Below are 22,809 nucleotides of genomic sequence, written 5' to 3'. Positions count from 1 at the left end.
TTTGAAAAGGCATGCACACTGGGTATCATGTGCTGACCTCTGCTTTATTTGGAGCCCAGCAGTCAGCACATGGACACCAACTGGGCCCCGGCGTCCACTATATCTGCTCTCTCTCTCTCTCCCGCGTTGCCTCCTTAGTCCGCTGCCTTTCCCTGCCAGTCCTGCGTGGGATGTTTGTGCCAGTTGTTCCTTGTTTACACGCAACACTCATGAGGAGGGGTGTGTCCCTCACTGGTCAGACATAAGGCTTTTCAGAGAAGGTGCCTCCTATTTTTAGAAGCACACACCCACTGTTTAGCTAAATCCTTAAAACGGGCTTTTCATCAAGTTTTTTTTTTTTTTTTTAATCGGTCATTTGTTTTCAAAGGACCACATTTAGGGATATTATACCAGTTTTAAAGTAAACACACCATCATAATTATAATGCAGGTTTAACCTCCCTGTCATGCACGTTTGTCAGTATCAATTTCATCTCTTTTATTCAATCCATTCATCTTTCTTGTCTTACAATTATTGAATGAGTCACTACATAAATATCCTGCATCATCCCATTTGTCATCATAAACTCCTGCTCTGACATCACTGATTAGCTGTTAACAGATTTGAATCCTTCAATCTCTGCATCTCTGTTAATTCACTATAGTAACATTTAGGGCTCATGTGTCCCATTTTGCTACAATTATTGTTTTAATCACATAAACATTACATTAAGTGCCTTATATCAATTACAGACTTCATAAACTAGTGGAGAGAGGTACTGTGTCTGTATTGCTAACTCCTGCTATAGCTCCTCAGAGACCGCTTTCTGTAGCTATCAGTATCTTTAAAAATAACCATGCGTTGTCCATCTCTCATGTCGAGGTGCCACACTGTACATTTGTCAGTTATCATCTGAAAATCAGGGGATTTCTTGTTCTGTTTTTCACTGAGCTTTTCTCTGCTGCTGCCACATTGTTTTATTCGTGACTCCTGACAGACGTTGACTGAAGGGTTTGACACAATGCCGCAGTTGTCATCAAGATATGGTCGGCATGTCTGTACGCTCCAGAGTTTTCTAGTGAGAGCCACGTGTTAACGGTCACTTGCAAGCTTGAAGCAGTTATATATTGGCTAACTTTGTTTTTTTGAGTATTGGCTGGTTCAAGACAACTGCCTCTAGAGTTACTATGATTTACTACTGTTCTGTCATTATTTTAACAGAATGTATGTTTTATCACAAATGGAAGTCTACATTGCACATGTAGCCTAGCCTTCTGTATATAAGGGTTTGATGGTCTGATCCAGATTAACCTTTAGAAGACTCAATCAGGCTGTTGCTTTTGCTTTTAGTGTCAGCAATAAATGTATCCAAGCATATGATGCTAAAAAAATTTTATTGCTCACATTGTCAGGCTGATCAATAAGGATTTACTGGATATGGAAAGATAAACCTCATCCTAAAATCAACCTAAAATCCTGCTCTTATCTTTTCTAATGCTCTGCATGTAAAACTGCAGCTACTGTTAATGTCAGACTCACAATGCATGCACTCACACTGATAACGGTAACAATTTTCCAGCAGCTGAAAATCACTGCTACTGAATGAAGAGACATTGTGAGGAAAAAGTACATAACGTGTTTTTCCCCCTGGAGGTTCTCTACATTTGGTGTTGGTAGTCATGGGGTTTTCCAGCTCCTGGTCAGCAGTATGCGTTAGGCTAAGTAAGGCACTTACTCTGAGTCATGTTGGCCTTATTCCATTTGCTATTGCAATAAATACGATTGTTGGACAAATGAAACCAAATAAGGCTCATAGAGAGCAAAATCTACCTTTTTTTTTTAAATTACATCAGGAGTTGGAATCAAGTGAAGAAGCACATACAGGGAGTGGACACATCAACACCAACACCTGTATGATATTATACTCCCAGTACCACTGCCCTGCAATAAAGGCTATCTCAGTTAATCTTATAACGCTCAGGTTTTGTTTGTGCCAGAGGTGTTGATTCAACTGTGTTTTGTAGTTATGATGTTGTGTTGAAATATACAGAACATGTGCAATTTCCCCTCTCCACCTACTTATGTAAAGGTAAGGACATAAACTGTGTTGTTGCAATATTACATAACAGACTATAACCTCAAACCACCATAGATGGAGTTGAATGAACACATGTCTGTCACTGTCTCAGTAACAATTAGACATTAGAAGCTTCATGAAGGCAGTATTTATCGCAGTTCTTGTGTTGGATAACATTATATCGTGCAGGTGTTTGTTATTGTGTTTATCCCCATGTGTGGGAGAAAATGCAACTAGGTACAGTAGGAGTTCCTTGGCGATGGCGTCGTCGGATATCAGATGTCACAAATGTGTAGGGAGACAAATTGCGTGAGTATCATGTTCTGCCTGTCTCTGAATGAAGAGCCTAAGGATAACCCTCTTAACCCCACCCCTGGCCAAAAGACTGCTGTACAGTCAAACGCCAGACATGAAACCGATACAGTGATAGCCTCAGTCACTTCCAGAGTCTCTCATGACTTGTACTGAGCTGTCTTCCCAAAAGGGAACCAAGCTGACAAAACGCTTGAGTCAGCTTCTCTTTTTGTTAAACTTCCTCACTGGCTGATATTAATGTCCAGCTACCTGGAATATCAACAGAGTTAACGGACTTAACTGTTCTTACACGAGAATTAAGTTCAGTTAAGTATTCCTCTAAGTGTAATCACTGAAGTATGCGTATGCAGATATCCAGCTTTCCAAAGCATTTTTATCATTCACATCGTTTCCTTTCATTGACTTACTATGAAACAAAGGTACAAAGGACATTGTCAGTCGTCCGGGCCATTTAGTGAAAACTGAAAAGTGAAATTCCACAAAAGCAGTTTACAGCTGCGATTCAGAGCGTAAACGAAACATCTGGAGATGAGGACAAAGTGTCAAAGTGCATTCCATTCTCATGTGTTTTACACTCTTTATAGTAGCATACTTGCAGGCTACTGAACAGTCACCGAAGATCCTCACCTCATCTTTCATCTTCATGGAAGCACGAAGCATGTCACAGCTCAAAAACTAGAAATTAAATGGCAGTGTAAGTTTTAACATGATACACAATTAGCCCTGATTACAGATACAGCATTTACAGAAAAAAAGTAAAAAATAAAACATATATGAAGGGGATCACCTTCGAGAGAAGAAAGTGCCATCTGAGCCTGTTGTGTCAAATACAGTGTTTCATGGATGACTGGCAGGCGAGTGTGTGGTTACCTGAGATGGTTGAGCTGCAGCTGTCAGTGTGAGCAGTAAAGTCATTACAGACTTCATGCTGCCTCAACTCATGCAGAGAGTGGCATTTACCTGTCCTCAGCTAATATATTGTGGTCTACCTCTACCTTGACTAGCTGTGACTAGTTGTTTTGTTTTCATTATTATCATCATGTCTTGATTTAGATAGATTTTTCATAGAATGTATCTCTTGCTGTATATCTTAGTTCACTTTCAACACCCAGCTATTTTGTAAAGATCTTGTTTACAGACCAATAAACAAAAGTCATGGAAATGTTTCTGAAAGGCTCAGTCACAGTTGGACATTCGGAAAGTCTGACTGGGAATGGCTGGTAGTGCTTGTAAAAAAAATGACCTTTCCATCTGCCAGTTTATGCCTGGTTACACGGTTTACTGTTAGAACTGCAAGATCTCCACTTGGCTGATTTTTATTTTAGCCTGCCGGGCTACATGTGTACAAATTCTACAACAAATAGTAGGCTATGTGCATATGATTTCATACATCATGATTGTGTGGCATCACCGGTGTATTTCCACGTGTTTTTATTTTGTATTCTCAATCTGTAACACATGTTGAATTATAATCCTCCTTAGTCATGGTATGTGATAGTTTCAGCCCTCAAATAACTGTGTAAGGTAATTCACAGGTACTGTAAGTTACATTTAGATGGCTTGTGTAAGCACACACATTCACACAAGCCAACTGTACTCTGCCCAGCAACAAATGGCATTGAGCTGAAGTAAAGTAGCCTCTAGAGACAGTCAGATGTCTTTCAAGCCAAACAGACCCAGATATTAAACTCAGGATTGAGTGGAATTAGTGGACCAAACCTGAGGTAAAATACTGCAGAATATTAGTCTGGCACTCAACAGGAATAAGTATCGTTCTATATCTTGACCTCTGTCAAAGTTAAAAATCATACAGTGCAGTTTTAAGAGTAGGAGGAAGTAAGAGAAGGAAGATTCCATGTGACAGAGGTCATGAATCAAACTCACATGACATGATTTCCTTTAGATTTAACATTATTATTATGACATACATTCAGATCCTCACAAGAAAGGCTTGTCCTTCCTCCTTCCTCCCTCCAGAGGGCGCTCTCAGTTACTGAATATAGTGCATTATTTAAAGGCCGTTGAGTCGGTTGAGCTGTCAGATGTACAGAACCTTTTTTATTTTTGTTTTGGACCAGTCCTGCAGAAAATGGGTGTGTGCTTATTTTAAAATGCTCAATCTTTTATATGTTGATTATGGACAAAAGCATTGAAGTATAGAAATTGCAAATATAGACTCATTTTACTCCTGTGTGTTCAACTAAACAAACTTTTAGAAACAACAAAATACATGACTGGCATAGATTAGATTAGTTTTCATCTTTGATTATTTGTTGTAGACCTGTCTATCAGTTTGGAAGTGGTTACCTTTTTCTTTCCATTTTGATCATTTATTGTCTTAATCTCAATTGAATGCAGACAACCAACTGTATTCAATGAATTTCTCTCTTTCGTGTCTCTTAAGTTATTTTCCTTACAGTTTAATTTATCACACAGCATCAAAACCATGATAGAGCACAGGTTAGAGGGGAATAGACAGGATAAAAATCAGCTATGTGGCAACGCTGAGCAATTATCTTGTTTTTGCTTTGAAAGAAAGGAAGTGTCCATGTGAAGAGAGAAGTTGGCTCCTTTCACATGCTGACTGGTGTCCTTGGGTTGTACTCTGGGTATCTGTTGCTAATCCAGTCTTCTCCCATCTCCTTGTAGACTCAATCAATACATCTATTTTGGGATTTGAAAACTGAGCCCATGGAGAAAAAGTTCAGTTGAGCTGAACTATTTGTCGGGGGAGATTAATTAATCACTATCTGTGTTAGAGCTGCATGGAAATAAGGCCTCTATATGATCTACTTTTTATGTCACTACGATTCTGCTGTGTTTTTTGTTGCATAAAAAACACCTAATTTCTCTCTGAACTGTGTTAACAAATGACAAATGTTTGTGTGCCACTCTACGTGACAAACCGTTCACAGGAAGAAGGGGGGCAGGATATTGATGTAAATGTAAGGAGTGAAATGTGGTGACAGGAAAAGCTTCATAGGAACAGCAAATGTGTCAGAGTGGCAGAAATCCAATGATGGTGAGGAAGAACAAAGGTATTTTTCCAACCCCGGTTCTGAAAAACAGGCTGTGCTTGCACTGTAAACAGTTGTGCAGTCTGCTGTATAGAACTTATTCAAAGACGATGATGAAAGTCAAAAGTACCTGTGTTACTTTGCTAGAAAAAGTATCACTGCTAATTTGTACAGTCACTTGAAACATCAAAAAAAATCTGCATCACCCAACCACTCAAACATCCAGCAGAACATTGAATTACATCAATACAAGTGTTCAGTGAAAGTAATCCAGGTGCAATAACACAGAGTAAGAAATGTTTACAGCTGGCAATTATCTAAATTTAAACTTAAATCCAGTGCGAACATAATCTGCCTGTACTCCCACATGCCTGCCAAGAATGATTCCTCACACGTCTTTAGCAGATTGTGACAGACTGAGCAGGCACACAAACAGGAAATAAGCCTGATCAGTTCATTACTTGCCTACTGAACCGAGTTGGATAAATTGAGATGACATCTAATCTCTTGTGATCAATTGAGTTACTAGAAGACAGTCTGCAATAGTCTCCTACGAGCGTGCGAGCTCAACCCTCCCTACACGCTTGCAACCGCTCAACACTCACTCGCTCATCAGGTTGACTTTTGAGACTTAGAATACTGACCATGACCTTTGATTGGCTGTTTGGTTTGATCACTGACACAGTCGAGCACAGGCAGTTGCCTGAGAGAACAAAGGGAAACATAAATAATGATATTTAGCAGTTGATTCTGTTTTTTTACCACTTATACTTGTGAAAAAGTGTTAGACACCATAGTAAAAAGCCTTAACACTGTTTGTACCCACTTTAAGATTTGTGAAACCTTTTTATTTTGCTCATGAAAACAGATAAAAGGGCAATTTCACTGATGTTTCTCCATCCAGACCGCATTAGACCAGGTTTAGATGAAAAACCACTATACTTAGACCTGCCAAATCTGGACTAGATTACCAAGGAGACCCCAGAGAGTCATTTTACCTCTTCAAAGAATACGTGGGCGGGCATGTACATGTAAGTGTGTGCATGTGTGCTTGAATACCAGGATGCATTTTAAACACACTTCCATCATGAACAGAAAATTCAGTCAGTTTTTCCTATTATGGAGGTGAAATTCATGTAGTTTTGGATCGACAGTGACAGCGTTACATTTGTGAAGACCAGGTTCCATTAAGATCAAAGCTGTGAATACACATACCCTTACTTTTTTAAAACGAGGAATAAGGCAAGGCAGGAGTGAGTAATAAGTGAGTTATATCCCCACACAGGAAGCACAGAGAAATTCCCAGTATTTATATGATTGCAGTGAGCATGAGCCAAATAAATGCTGGCCAGCAAACGGCTGGACAGACTTCACATTTAGTGTCACTGTCTGGTATTTAAAATAAGCTAGAACATTAGTAACATCCAATATGTACGAGCTTCCTGTAGCTGTTTTACTCATTTCTCTACTGTGCTGTTTATACATGATCTTATACTGGTTGGCTAGATCACCATAGATATGTCCTTGATTCATTCATTCAGACACAGGATGCACTGCCATACTGTAGAACCTCACTTGTTAGGCAGTGATGAAGAAACTCCGAGATAAATTTTCTCGATTGTGAAAATGGGTGGTATCATATTGTGTCATTAATTGCTGTCTATTTTACATAAAAGTTGCACAAAGTAGTGCCTCTGTAAAGACTGTTTTTATGTTAGTGTTAGTATTTTATAATAAGGCTGGGCAATGAATCAAAAAGTTCTGATTATGTTTGATGAATTCATTCTTTCATACAGTCTGCAGTCTACCCCTGTAATGCTGAAGGTATAACAGCGAAGCTCTATGAGCCGGAGAACACCACCAGTTAAGTCAACAGTGTGGGTTCATGTCATAAGAAATTTGAAGAAATTTAATTAGCCATGCGTTTTCAGTAACAGAAACAAAACAACTCAGAAACAAAATGATTCATGATTTTGGCTTCATTCAACAAGATACAGCACTCAGTGGAGGATGTTTTGTGAGTGTGTGGGAGAGAGAGAGAGAGAGAGAGTGGCTTTGCTCAGGGCAGGAAGGTGAGCTGGTCGTCAGAACAGAGTGAAGTTAGTAGTGAACTGTGAATATAACAGTGAATGCTTTGTATGAGCTACAGTTTATCAGAAAAAAAATGCTACAGCTCCTCGACATCAAAGCGAAGTTCTAGAGTTTCGTGTCCCAGCAGAGTTTCGTGTCCCAGCAGCTGCGTGCAGTGACAGGGTGAACTCTGAGGTTAACAACAACCTCACCCTGGAGCTGTGGAGGAGTCTCCCCTGTGCTCCCACACCACAGTCTGGAGGAGGAAGCAGACTGCTTCAGACGCAGCAGTCTGTTATACAAGTGTTTGTTAATGTCACTCCATAAACATCCCACTGATGAAATAAGGAGATAACAAAAGCCATGACGTGTTTGTTTAGATCTATTTATAATATAAATTATTTTAATAGTCAGAATACACGCTCAACAAAGCCTAATTTACTTTGGTTTTCCTGTTTTTAGCAAACAAATGCCTAAAAGAATTAACTAGCGGATCTTAGTCATCATCGAGGATTTTCTGTTTATTTTTCAGTATAAATAATCAATGACAGCTCCAGCAGGTGTATTTGATAAGATGTTTCATAATCAATACTAAGGTAAATGTGACAATTAATAGTGATATTGATTTTTAGGTGATACTGTCCTGTCCTATTTTATAATTTGACTCTTTTCTTTTGGATCAACAGATGAGTCTAGAATGAAGTTACGTAATAAATACCCTTGTGTTCTTTTGTTTGCAAATTGTGCTTTGGCTGTTAGATATTGCATCAAACTGTCTGGGAACCGCTTATGTCACATTTCAGTTTTCAGTCTCCACTGTGAATTGTTGCGAACTCTCTCTCATAAAAGGGATATTGTCCTCCTGGCCTGGATGCACCGGCTGTCCATGAGAAGCAGTCTGACTGGCATCTGCTGATTAAGAGGCCAGACAGTTACATCACTGCTCATCCACTCAGCAGGAACTAGATGAGTGCTGTCTTTGTTACCTTAGCACCACCATACTACTTTGTGAACACTGAGTTGTTAGATCACACTATTGATTAAAGCTTTCCTTTCACCACGCACATAGACATTCCTTAGGATTCTTGGAATCGTTGTCGCTTTAGACAGCATAATATATATGAGTCTTATTCACTGATAGTTTATTTAGAGTGTAGCTTGCATCCTGTCCCATGAATTTCATCCACGCCCATTTACTGGTATTATGAGAACTGAATCATCTTTACAGAAAGAAGTTTGAGCAATGTAAGTCCGAGATAACTAACCGCAGTATGTTACAAGACAACGCTCTGATAAATGGATTGTCCCCATGATTCAGTGAAGGAAAGTGAAGTACTAATTTCACCAGCTGTAGTGCTCAGTTGTTGTTTCCACCAAGATGTTTCTGTTGACAAGGTCTGGATACTTCTGTAGTAGATTAAACTCAAACCATTCACGCAGTACAACCAGATGGAATTATTTGCAGAGTTCATTTCCTAAGACTGAGCCAGGCTGAATCTTGCATAAGCTGCAACGCTAAAAACGATAGAATGTAAGCTTTCCTGTAAGTTGGTCAGTCCGTCTGCCCGTCTCTGTCTCCTTTGATACTCTCGCCTTCTGCACCACCTCCTCCCTTTTCTATTTCCTGCATCCCCCACCCTTCCGTCCACTGTATTGATCTAGTATGTTGTCACGCTGAGGGACTAAAAAGGGGAGTGCGGTTCTGGATAACTGGTTCTGGGTGGGACTCCAGATGTTTAGCAGCCAAACGAGACTCCAGGGCTTGCAGTATTACGAAAGAATCTGCCATGTGGCTTTTTTTTTTTTTCCTCAAGCAGGGTTTCCTTTAGCATTTCCCATCACACGGGGGGTGTTGGTTACTTGGTGTGAGACCTAATACCTCGTATCACTTTCAATGTTCTCTTTAACCTGAGGAAATGACTCATTGTTTTTAGGCTAGCCATAAGGTCAGCTCATGAATGTGAACATGAGAAATGCTCTGCTGCTGAATGATGTTGATACACAGGCTACAAACACAGCACAGTTGGATCATTTATTGCTTCCTATGCAAATGATGATATTTGAATGAATGGACACATGCTTTTTCTGTCTCCTGAACACACAACCTTACATAAGTCATGATGCTTCACCATGTTGAAACAAATAGCTTACATTTTTTAGCCTCTGAACACATTTTCCTAGCCTCTGAAATTTTTACAATCCCATCATCCTCAGACGCAACAGTGTTTGTCTCTGTTGTCAACACAGCTCCTCGTATTTCCTAAGTTGCTCTTTAGAGATAAAAGCATGATGTTGACACTGTATTGATTCAGTCTCAGCTCCCCATCCCCCTCTCTAAGTATTTTCACAGTACGTTGGTAATGAGATGTACATGCAATGCAGAGCTTGAACGTGCACTTCCCCTCTATAGGGGTGTGTGTCTGGAGGGCCAGTATGTGTCTTTAAATCAGCCCTGCCTTCTTCTGACTATGCACATGGAGTCAAATAACACCGCATAGGAAGTGAGGAAATGTATATGTGTGTATTTGTGTGTGTGCGTGTGTGAAAACTTTCCTCAGCAGAGCAGCTCTGGACTTCCTCTTCTCTTTGAACAAAGGCTGACATTGCCGGCTTTTGTTGTTTGTGAGACAGAGCGACATTTCTGGCCAGAGAATCTGCCCTCGGGCACAGAAAGATCCGTGTGCATGCTCTCACACAATCATGAGCACACATGCATGTCATGTTTTCTGCAAGTGTGTGTGTGTGTATGTGTGTGTGTTAGGGGGGTACTGCCCCCATTGGGCGGGGCAGTCCTGCTCTTCCTTATTTGGATAGATGGAGGGGGGGAGTGGGGTGGGGTTGAAGGTCACATGGGTGTACAGCAGTCTCCTAGCGATAGGAACAAAAACTCAGAAGTAAGACCCGACGTCTGCCCAGGGAAGAAAAGCATACTAGGGCAATGAGTCTGAAAGAAAAAACAAACAACTGAAGACGAGAGCAAGAGAGAAGATAAGAGTGTCAGCCGCTGGAACGGAGGAAGAGAGAAAAGAGCAGCAGAACACAGGGGGAGAGAGAGAGAGAGAGAGAGAGAGAGAGAGAGAGAGAGAGAAGAGGGAGGAGAGAGGAGAACGAGATAAGAGTTTGACAAACAGGAGACATTGAGAGGGAAGCACATGGTGTAAAAATGCCCACTAACTTCACTGTGGTCCCGGTAAAGGACAACACAAGGAAGGCAAAAGAGGGGGACGAGGAGGATGATGTGGATGACAACAACGTGCTGAAAGAGGAGGAGGGGGACACCACAGGTGAGCTCAGACGTTGTTTTTATTTAGCTCCGTCAGGTGGGTGAAGTGAGATATACCAGGCTGCTTTCAAGTTATACTTTTCTTTACTTTATTCTTTTCCTCTGTGACACCAGAGCGGTCTTTACACCTTTTTTTTTTTTTAAAGTTTGAAACACATATTTACTTTTCTGTTGAGACAGTAGACAGTAGAAGCAGCCCTGGAAAGTTCCAGACTTAGCTTACAGTATCTAGTGCAAGCTGATGATTTGGCTGTATTTCATGGGTTACTGTTGCCTATATTTTTAAGAAAAAAAACTGTTTACGGGCTGCGTGTGGGTGGATAATGTGTAGGGAAGACGGTGAATTTCAGGGAAGGTTTACTCCTTTTTCAGCATAACTTGCGTGAGATGAGCGTTTCCCTCACATGCTACTCGAGGGAGTCTGACATGAATTTTGTTCCATGCCAGAGTTTCCCCTTTGGCTTCAATCTCTTTCCTATTTCACTTTATTTTATCGCCTCCACACACACACACACGCCACTAGTTACCTGATTTTTTTTTTTTTTTTTTTCCCCTCCCTGTTGTTTTCTATTTTTTATTGTCTCCATATAGTGCCAGGTTTCCTAGTGATATAGTAACAAACACTTGAATTAACACATATGCTCTAATTAGGACACCAATGACTTTCACATCTCCTAACATCTCTCTGTGTTGATTACCATTGACATGCAACCTCCAAAATGACTCAACCTCCCAAGAGAAGAAGCTCAGGCTGTAACAAACAACAGGATATCAGAAAATCTACACAGAGTCTTGGAAGACATGACAAATATTCCCATGTCACCCTGCTGGATCAAGACAAAATACATACAGTACATAAATACAAATAGCGCTTCAAGGTGTACAAATGAGAAAACCAGGCTTTGTGAAGCTTGTATTTATTGAGCTGACAATTGATAGCAGGCCAACTGTGTGAACTTGATAACAGAGCCTTTTAACTTTTCCCTACTAATCCGAATACTTTATTGTTGACACCCATGAAATTTTACTGGGCTGTCCATCTTGCAACATTGATTCTAAATGGACTTAAACATCCGATGATAGATCTTGTGTTGGAACAAAACGTTCTTCCTGCTATCAGTATCAATCTGGTATCAGCCCGTCTGAAGGCATACAGTCACGGCAACATTTTGAAACCTCTGTTTTTGTTAGAATATTCAGCACGGAGGGGTCACGGAGTGCGTATTTAACAAACTCCTCTCTCACACTCCATGTTTTTCCAGACTGTTGTTAGTGAAGTTGCTGCTTTTACAGCACTTCACATGGCGCTGGGCGAATCAAATCCCAGGGTTTAATTTCTGCTGCGGAGCTGCAATTACGGCTGCATGCTGGGTAAGATTTTACAGACTGTGGGAGAGAGAATGGCATTTTATTATGATGGTCATGAAGGATATCATACTGCGGCGCGCTTCGGTTTCCGCCGTGCGTGTTCGCGCACATGCAACCATTGGTCTCTGACAAAGACTGTAGTGACAACAATAGTGCGGGGAGCAGGGGGTGACGTGTCACAAAGGGCATGCACTGGATCAGAAGCCACAAAATGATGTGCTGTAACTTGGCTTGTAGAAGCATCAGGACCACACACTTTATTTTGTTTGCACTGATTCCGCTTTAAAGATGACAGTCCTATTGTCTCCATGAATCCAGATAATTCCCGGACTTCAGGCCGTCTGCAGCAGAGGACTCAAAGAGGACTCAAGCAGTGTCATTTTTGTAAATTTTTGATTTGGTGAGAGCAGTGGGAGCCAGTGTTTGAGGAGATCTGCTTTGTGTGATTCATGAGGGAGGATCTGTGATAGTATAAATGCTGTTGGCTCATGAACATGTTGTGTAGGGAGGACTGAGTCAAACAGCAGTCACTGTTATTGATTATCCTGCTGGCTCGCTTCCCGTTGGCTGAGTGGGGGGAGGTAAGACCCCACCCCCATGCTGTAATATATTGGCCTCCAGTTCTTCACATTTGCTTTGAGTTGCCTCTTTGTCCTGCTCTCCCGCTCTGGTTCTAGGTCCTGTCTCTTTTCCCATCGCTTGTTTCCTTCAGAAAGCGGTGTTGGTGTGTCAGCTAACTCAGTATCTCATGAACCCACAAGTTCGGGGTCCAGTCTGACATAATGATATGACAACCTGGTGGTACAGCACTAAGTGAGTGATAGCATAGAGCAGATAACATCTATTCTCTTTTGTGTGTTTTCTTTGAGTCATTACCTTCTATTTGACACAGGTAGCTATTTTAGATAACAAATGCAAACCTAACCAAATGTCACCAGCTCAGGCTTCCTGGCCGGAACCCTGGCTGTTTTTATTAGCTGTCACCAACACTTTCCCTTTCCTTACCTCCTCTAAAGACAAGACACAAGATTTTTCAAACAGCACAAAGTTAGTACAAAAAAAATGGTTAATGTAGCTGTGGTATGGAGGGGAAGTAACAAGTGTTCAACAACAAAGCAATACTGAACATTGTCTATGTGTATTGACACTGAAACACATTTAAATACATGAGAACTTGCCTTTTCAGAATGTACCACTCTTCTATCAAGCAGTGGTTTTGACCCCTGCTGCACTAAAACATTTGAAACCCAGTTCAGTGTTGTGGGAGCAGTCACCAGTAGTAGTCACCAGTACACTGTAGGTATCACTGTGTGTAACCAGACTGAAACTCTCTGTATGACCATTTACTGCTGAGTATTGTAACTAATCTATGTAATTTGTTTGAGCATGCACACATTACTGTGACCTTTTTTAAATGTATCACATCTCAAGAATTTCTTCTCTTAAAAATCCCTTTATCACCTTATCATACCCCTGATTTTCCACCGGTGATGGTCATTTCGACAACACGAACTCCCACTGGCTCAAGCAAACTGTTAAAGCTGATGAGAAAAGTGTGAAAATGTAATGTAACATGCATTTTCACACTAAAACACATTAAAGGGGAGTTTGTCCTTACTGCTGTCGCCAAGTGCTGCTCAAGGGGGAATTGTTGGGTCTCTGTAAATTAAAGGGTACAGTCTAGACCTGCTCCATGTGAAAAGTGCCCTGAGATGACTTTTGTTGTGATTTGGCGCTATATAAATAAAATTGAATTTGAAATATGGTTTACTGTTGAGTAGGCAGTCCGCAGCATCATCAATTTCAGATATAAAAATATGAGAGGTTGTTGTCTTTGGGGTTAGCCATATAAATATGTAAATACATTCCCCTCATGCAAACAGTGTGTATCAAAATACAGATAACTTTCAGTGTGCTTTACCTCTCTCTCTCTCTCTCTCTCTCTCTCTCTCTCTCTCTCTCTCTCTGTCTCTCTGTCTCTCTCTCTCTCTCTCTGTCTCTCTCTCTCTCTCTGTCTCTCTCTCTCTCTCTCTCTCTCTCCCTCTCTCACCACACTCAAAGTGCTAACTAATGAGCCTTTGTGCCCCCCCGACATTGGAAATGGCCATCCCTAATCTAATCTGATGTGTAACAGTATCCCTGCTTCTCTGAAGTCTGACGTTCCAGCATCTGTTGCAGCGGGAAATGACATAACCTACTGTAAGTCATTTAATAAGACATATTTCAGTTCATGAGTATTAGCATTTGGTAAGATGAAATGAAAGGGGCCAGATGTGACTTATTTTCCCTGCCAGATAGGGCAGACACAGTTTTAACACAGAACTGTGTTGCTGAAGGAGGTGATCTGAATCTTTGCACTTTGTGCTGCACAGAGAATCTCACTCAGAGCTCTGGATGGAACCTTTCTATACCTACTGAAAAACACAAAGCTCAGACTATGGCTTCAGTAATAGCAAAGATGTTTGCATAGTAGAGTTTGACCCACTCATAAATCACATGCCCAGCTAAAGCTAATTCAGTCAACATTTCTCAATATTTTCTACCTGCCATAGCAAAGAACAACCTTATTTCAGTGTTGCGTAAGGTAAAACTACGCAGGTGATCATACCGAGTGCCTGTGTCCGTCTGTGTGTTGGCCCATCTGTCCTGGGCATGTGTTTCCTGTTTATTTCCCAGGCAGGTCTGGTTCTGTTTAAAGCTGTATGTGTCTTGTCTGTCTGTTTCTCTTTCTCTCTCTCTTATGTTGTTAACTCTCTGAGCTCTTATGCTTTTTCTTATTGTCTTTATTTTGCTTTATTTTACAAGCAGCATAATACTCCCAGCAAGCTGTCACACAAACATAACGGACAATAAGAAAGATTTTTGATAGCAGTTTTCCCACCATGTAGCCGAATAACACATGTTCAGCTGTGACTGGATGTGGCAACCTAAATCCATGTTAGCACTGACTTTGTAGTGTAGAATTCTTTTCTCACTCCACTCAATTAGCTTCTCAAACTTGCACTAATCAAAACAAGCACTTTTTTTTTTTTTCTATCTGCAGCCAGTCAGCTTGAGCAACTCCGTCAACTTCTCCTGAACATTGCATGAGTCAGAATTCACTCTTAAAACTTTCACTAAATCCTTGTACAGATACTGTTCATATACACAGCATTAGCCTACCAAGCCACCTTCAGTAATGGATGAAATGAAGTCAACGTCTGCCAAAGGGGAGCTTTTGAAAAGCCCCAGTTATTCAGGAAGGGCTCATTCAGTGTGGGAACATGACGACCTGTGATCATGGCTCTGCATAATTCTGTTGTGGATTGTGACTGTTTTGAACTCGAACCTTCAACTGGAAAATAAGTTCTGAGTTTACCAGACGTCTTCATCTGACAAATGTTGGAAAATAGCTCAACCTGTTGAGAGTGATCTCAACCAACAGCTAAGTCAGTTTAATTTATCTTTAAATCTTTTTCATTGAACTTTTCCTACATATAAATTTACTCACATCACAACATAACACAAACTGAAACACCATAGCTTCCATAAAAAGAATATACTGGAGATTGAATGCATAAATACAAGACATAAAGCTGGCAAATCCACTGAGGGTGGGTTGAGAAATGAGGTTCAGGGAAATATTTATATTTGTTGGTTAAAGTAGGAGAGAAAATGCCTCCAGACTTAAAAAAAAATCTCCTTTTATGGGGTACTTAATGTCTTTCAAGCTTGAGATGTGCCATAACACTTTCCACTCTAAGGTGGTTTATTATGAGATGGAAGAGGAAGGCATACTGGTTATTATAATATATAAAATATATAAAATACGACATCGGCTTCAGTCAGGTTGGATCTCATAATTTGTTGGTATGAATCCGCCCGATCCATACCTGCGTCTTGGCTTCCGTTCTCAGTTTCATGCCTTGCAGACCTCTACCATACAGGGCCTTGACAAAGAAGCGGTTTGGAAACTCTAGTTTAGGTTATTTATACTTCAGTCTGTGTCCAGCCTGACCCTGCAATGTTGCTTAACTCTTAGCAGTGTGTTTGTGTTGGCCACATTACTTAGTTCTACTTGTTCTGCTTGATCCATCTGTTAGTCAATGTCAGTGCTTGCACCATATACGTGGGCCGTAAAAACATAAAAATAAATCCCCCCCCCCCATATAAAACGGTATTCTAAACGCTTGCCATGCCCACGGTTGCTCGATGCCTTGTGAGTGTTGTTATATATATATATATTGTCAATGATATTGTGATATGCTGATGGGTGTATGTGTGTGTGGGTGTGTGTGAAGAATGGATGTAGGCAATAGAAAAGGGAGCAGGGAGGAGAAAAATAACTTCAGGAATGTAGGGAGTGATTGAATTAAATGGGACATGACATGATATGACTAATAATATCAAATAATCTTTAGTTTATCAAGGCCAGCACTGAGGCATGTATAAAAACAGACATTTGCAGCCATAAGAGTCCTATTTACACATGCTAAAAGAGCTTTTAGGCTTGCATTAAAAGGACATAAAAAGATGCAAATATAATAATCAAGGTGAGACTCCTCATTTAGCCTACCCTACTTTTTCAGACCTTCAACTGGATCATTTTATAAATGAGAGAAGAACAGTGTAGAGTAGAGCTGAAAAGTAGTTGACAATTTTGAGCACCTCAGCCGAATGGACATCTTCATTCCTGCTGATTGGATGGTTTAGTCAGACAGTCCTACCTTCTCTGACTGCTACTTCCTATTTCCTGTTAAGTGATGTCCTCCTCCCCACCGGTTCACTGCTCTCAATGTGGCGTTTCTGATAAGCCCTTAACCAATACACTCACACACACTTCTGTGGTTTTCTCATTTCTTTCTCTATCTTTTACTTTCTCATATCAGCTGTAGTTTGAGGCCTTCAGGGGTCACATGTCTTTCCTTTTTTAAATAGGTTCACAGATAGTACAAACATAGTGAACTGCTCCACTTCCTTGTCTTCTGACCATGTTTACAAACCTAACAATTCAAACAATCTCCTACAGAGATATTCAGCAAAAAAATAAATCAGAATCGTGTGATTCAGTCCAGTTCAGTCTAATCCAGTCCAGTATTTACTGATGTTTTTGCCTTATTTGTCTACTAACTTGCTTTGGGCGTGTTGACTGTTAAACCACATTTTAGCAGTTTAAATTCTGCTCATTGTGGGTGTGACATTGTTGATTGATGTCAGACATTGTGTGCCTTTTCTGTCGCAATCATAAGCAAACCAATAAACATGATTAAAGTACCTCTTGGGTAAAAGTCTGGTTTTTGTAGCTATGAAACGTCCCTAACCTTGGATGTGGTCACCACCAATAGCTATTAGCAGTCGAACTCTCCACCGCTAATTGCTTTGTCAATGCTATTGATGTGCCTACATTTCCATTATGAAACGTGAGATGCCACTTGTTGCGGCATAACACGCACACATATGTACACAATAGTGGTTTTGGACATTAAACAGCTGTTTAATGTCCAGCTCCACTGCTGGTGAGGAGCCAAGAAATCCAGTATCTAATGGGAAATGCACATTCTGATTATCTCACCATTACTCAAATCATAGTAGAGCCAGAAAGTCACGTGGTAACCAGATGCAAGCTCTGAGATGGAGAATATATTTTATTTTAAAACAACCTAACTTACTAACTTACTTACTATTCTGTAGAGCTGACCTCTGACCTCAGAGGACTGTGCTGGTTATTCTAGTCCTCTGAATGGTTTGGCTGCCTAAAGATAATCATTTGGACATGCTACATTTATAACTGCAATAAGTGCACTTTTTGGGAGTATCAAAAAGTGACTGAATATTCCTTCTCTTCTACCATCACTTACATTAAATGCAAACATTTGGAGTCTGGTAGTGTAACTATTTTCTGGAGCCCATCAGATATATTCTTCTAAACTGGCTGGGCTGCATTGAAAGTGGACTGGGTGTTATTATAGAGGGCTACAGCACTTGCTGTATTTCAGGATGAAATCCAAGAATTAGCTACAACAACAGCTACAAATCATAGTTAAAGTGTGATGACAGGGGTGTACATGCATGTGCAGACTGTTTCCGTCACATTGTGAAATAGTGACACCACATGGAGAAAGGCGGACTGACTTTTCTGTGTGTTTGTTTGATTTCTGTCAGAGATCATAAAAAATGACATTGCTTTGCTCGCTTTGGGTGGAAACTACTTAGTTTTAGGGAAAAGCTTCAGTCACAGCTGCACTGCATACGGGGAGTCATGTGATTTCATTGTTGTTCTCACATGACCATGATTCATTCGCACTTGCGGTCAGAACAAGGACTGAGTGAAATAACTCAATGGTGTGTCACTGTATGTGTTTGTGATGGCATCTGATTTTTGAGTGTGAAATGTCTATTCTATGTTATTAACTAGCTGTAGAAATGCAAGACAAAAGCAGAGATAAAAGTAGAAATTAACACACACTTTAGATTTTAAGGTAAAATTAAGTAAAAGTCAAAAGAAAGTTTGAAATATGTGGAGCAGAACACACTGTTCTCTTTATCACACTAATGTTATGGATCAAAATGTGTCAGAAAAGGAAAAATAAGAGTGTAAGAGTTAATCTTTTAAGGCATTTTTATCAACACAGTAGTGCTTTTTGTCTGCATAAAATTGACCTGTTAGGATGCTTTTTTTTAATCAGATTCATTCATTTAACAGAACATCTGAGAATCTGCTGGATGATGATAAGAGCACATGACACAGACTAATGTAATATGACAGTATCATGCACCAGTCAGACAACTATCAAGTCTTAGTCGAACAAAGTCTGATTGATAAACAAACGTTCATTTCATTCATTCATTCACATGTCCCCTTTTTAGTCCTGAATAAAACGATTAATTTATTTTAGAAATGCAGAAGACGATCCCTCTTGTGCAAAGTATTAAGGCTCAGTACTCAGCCCAGGACAAAAAAGTAGCAGTTGTTAAAAGCACCTAATCTGTGCCAGCAATCACTAATGCGTTATATTTTTCTAACCCATTTCATGCTAAATGTTTACACGTGGCAGTAAGGATTCAGGTGTAAGCAGCACTAAGTAACATTGATCTCACTTGCCTTGGCTGACCCCTATCCACTCTCTTTTTCTCTCTATTTTTCTGGCTGACACACTCCCACACTTTCTTAACCCATTCCTGGTACATTTTCTGTTTTATTTATATACTGTACATACGTATCTGCAATTCAATTGTTATGTAATTATAATTTAAAGTGGCAGCATTATCAAAATAGTTGTTTCTGAAGCAAATTGATGCATCATTCTTCTCATTTAGCTGTTCCTCACCTTGTGTCAGTCAGATCAGTTTATTTTTCGTCATAGTATGCACGTTTTAACGTCCAATAAAGCCTAAACCTTAGACACTAGTACACACTGTCAGTATCCCTCATCCCTCTGTCCTTTCTCTCCCGCCCATCCCGGTGTGTTGCATAACAGATAGTGTTGTTTACCTGAAGGGTTTAAAGGCTTAGGACATCATTAAGTGCAACACACAGACACTTACACACACACACAGACACACACACACACACACAAAATAACTAACAGCAGCCATCTGACATCAAACCAAGTGGAGCTTGATACTACTAAATCCTTCTTACTGTGTGATTTGATAGCCCCTCTTTAAGCTCTGCCTTGGCACATCTGTCAATTTAATGATGCCTGCAGCGGATGTTCAGTTTATCTTCGGGTTGGCTGGTGAAGCCTCGGTGGACGTTGCAGTTTGTGAATTCAAGTCATCAACAAGTTTTTTCTTTGGTTAATATTAAGTCATTATCCTGCATTATTGTTATGCTGTTTGTATTGTAAGTCACAGGGAGCTTTGATAGTCGTAGCCCTTCTCCACATAGGTGACCCTGGGGTGTGCAGCTTGGCATCTCTCTCCCGAATAACAACAGCTGATATGTCTGAGCCCGGTGAAAGGACAGCCACCTGACTGATAGGTAGCCAGAAGACCGCAGGAGAAATCGAGCCGCAATGTGTCGCTGGCTTTAAAGCCGTATCTCCCTCAACCCTGGAGCCTCGACGTGGCTTCTGTGTTTTATAAAAAGTTCAGGATTAGCCTAATCTGGTTAAGTGATTAGTGCTCACTTCATATGCTCTTAGACAGACAGATTAATGGGCAGCCAAGACAAAGGTAGGCCTGGACAGCGGAGTAGTGGGCTCACTAAAGTGTTGCGGTAACGGCTGGGGAAGAGCTTGGTTTGCCATCATCTGTCTCACATGAGTTCAGATCAGGGGCGCATGAGGCAGACAGAAGGCACTGATATCCTGAAGCTGATACTCACACAGGAGTTTTTGTACTTGGACCATTTTTACAAGATGACAATAAGTCATCTTTTTTGATTTTCTGATGATATCAAACAAATGTTGTTTTGCAACAGAAATTACGGTGTACAGGAATGCTTTGATGCTTTAGTTGTCACCGTGATAATCAATTCTGAAATAAGTAATGTAATAATATGAATAATAATAGCAGGAATTAAAATCAAATAAAAATGTTTTCTCAAATAGCCATCAGCCATGTACACATATGTTAGAGAAACATGGTAGCTGTTACATATTGAGTCATTAATTTGATTCAGAATAAAGCAATACCTGTGTTGTTGTGTTATCTGTTACTTCAAGTGTTGCATTCTGGGTAGGGGGTCGCCATTTTGGCTGTAAGTAGCGCTCAAATGATAAGTTCATCATTTTGTTGTTGGACAAAAAAGTCATCGTCTACATTTTTGATAATCAGTTAAACTTTGAAGTCATTTATGAAGCAAAAATGTCCATCATCAGGTTCCAGCTTCACTAATGTGAGTGCTTGCTAGTTTTCACTGTTTTGGGTTTGGGAACAAACAATTTGAAGACTTACCCTTGACTTCTGGGCCATTTGCTTACATTTTATAGACTAAACTAATAATTGATTCATCAGAAAAGTAATCAACAAATGAATGGATAATGATGTGCCTCAGGAAGTTACATTTTTGTTGTATACATGTATGTGTTTAGATGGCTACAGTATGTTGTTGTAGCTCTCTGCTGTATTGTCCTGCGTCCTCACTGTGCTTTGCTGATCGATTGACCATCTCTACCTACTGTATGACACCCTGGAGGTCAGTCAAGAGGTCAGAGAGTAAATGAAACTGCTCACTCAGGCATCACCTGCGGTTTAAAATAGTAAAAGATTATCGATTCTAAATGATATACTGCACAGTTTTTAATTTGGACGGCAAGCGTTTTCTCTGCTGTCACAGCACCACAAGCTCACAAAAGCGCTCCCCGTGCAAAAGAAGTCACATCGTTGCATTAACTTCTCACTGTTTTTTCAGCTTCTTCCTGCTGTCTCATCTCTGCTGTTTGTCATACATGTGTGTGTACAGCCATCCATCTCTCTCTCTCTCCTGCCACTCTCCCCTAAGCTGTCTGTCTTTGTTTTACTACTGCTCTCTGCTTCCCTCGCTTTCTTTGCTCCACCCACTTCGTGCGTTCACACATGCACACTCAAGTGTATATGTGTGTGTAGCAGGGATCAGAAGATCAGGGAGGTTGAGGGAAGTGTGTTTGTTTGTGTGTGCGTGTGTGTGTGCGCATGCTGGTCTGTCAGTGGGAGGGTGAGAGTGCTTTGTGATGCATGGCTGATGTCGCTGACATCGTCGTCACAGGCCACTTTTCACACACACACACACACACACACACACACACACACACCCTCACACACTGTCACAGAAATAGCTGATCCTCACATTATCCACACAGCACAGGCAGCATTCATGACTTCTGCACCTCACTAGCAATACCTCTATACTTTGGACCCCTATTACTGGAGTTCCCGAGGGACCACTGCTAGGACTCCCCTCCCTTCCACCCCCCTTTTCAGCCCCGCTCCTCAGAATGGAGCACAGGGGAGGCTCTCGACGGAAGGGTAAGTTTCTCTTAACTAAAATACTCCTAGAGGTGCCCTTCACTGGCACCATTATATTCAAGCTAACAAGTTATGTACAGTGTATGCTTTCCTCTATAGCTTTCTATTTTTTTTTTTACAATTTGTTTGTAAGGACGGTTGTTTTACTGAGTTGGGGTTTTATAGTGCACCTGGATTAGAGCAATTTGTTTGTCTCCTTTAGATAAATTGTTCCACCAAAGATAAATCTATCTTTAAAGTAGATGTGTTGTGTTTCTGTACTAGATTTAGTATGATTTGTGTAAGTGACGGAGGAGTATTAATCAGCAAAGAGCTTTACCTCTGTTGTTAAGGACACATGGAGTCAGAAGTCATGGTATTTGAATGAATCGTGCTTCTGTAGGGCACTGGATGTTCAGTGGTGCACTGGCCGTCAGGAATACCAGGACAAATCCCAGGGAGCTTGCACATCAGTGGGCCGGTGAACCGTCAAAAAATCCATAAAGTTTTTAGCGGCTGCGTCTGTGTGTTTCCCGGCCCTCTCCGTGTGCCTGTCATTCAGGGTGAGAGCGTGCTGCGTATGTGTTTCAGGACTAAGCTCACTGGCCAATCACAACCCAGTTTTATACTGTGCATATGTAATCAACTCTCACTCACTCAACCCAGCAAAAATGTGAGCACCGATGGTGCTGTCCAGCAGTGCATATAAAAGAAATCAGTTTTTGTTTCTACTGTTTCTGAAACTTGAAGCTAGTAATTGTATTTTTCTTTTTACGTGAAACTTGAGTGTA

At 40.6% G+C, this 22,809-nt stretch overlaps 1 protein-coding gene across 7 annotated transcripts in view; it reads left to right on the top strand.

The window, feature by feature from the left end:
• The window catches only part of slc12a7b (solute carrier family 12 member 7b), a 62,335-nt gene that overhangs the window by 5,551 nt on the left and 33,975 nt on the right, over nucleotides 1–22,809 (top strand). The window contains exon 1 of one of the 7 annotated variants that reach the window (XM_067578659.1): nucleotides 10,342–10,742. The exons of 5 other annotated variants lie outside the window; for them this stretch is intronic. In XM_067578659.1, coding sequence (XP_067434760.1) covers nucleotides 10,622–10,742 — 121 coding nt within the window. In that variant the 5' untranslated portion in view covers nucleotides 10,342–10,621. Of the gene's footprint in view, nucleotides 1–10,341; nucleotides 10,743–21,860; nucleotides 22,040–22,809 lie in introns of those variants that run through there. One more of the 7 variants, XM_067578663.1, reaches the window with a different exon arrangement.

The sequence above is a fragment of the Thunnus thynnus genome, chromosome 21 (genome assembly GCF_963924715.1).
Source record: "Thunnus thynnus chromosome 21, fThuThy2.1, whole genome shotgun sequence".
Taxonomy (NCBI): domain Eukaryota; kingdom Metazoa; phylum Chordata; class Actinopteri; order Scombriformes; family Scombridae; genus Thunnus; species Thunnus thynnus.
This window is presented reverse-complemented; position numbering and strand designations above follow the sequence as displayed.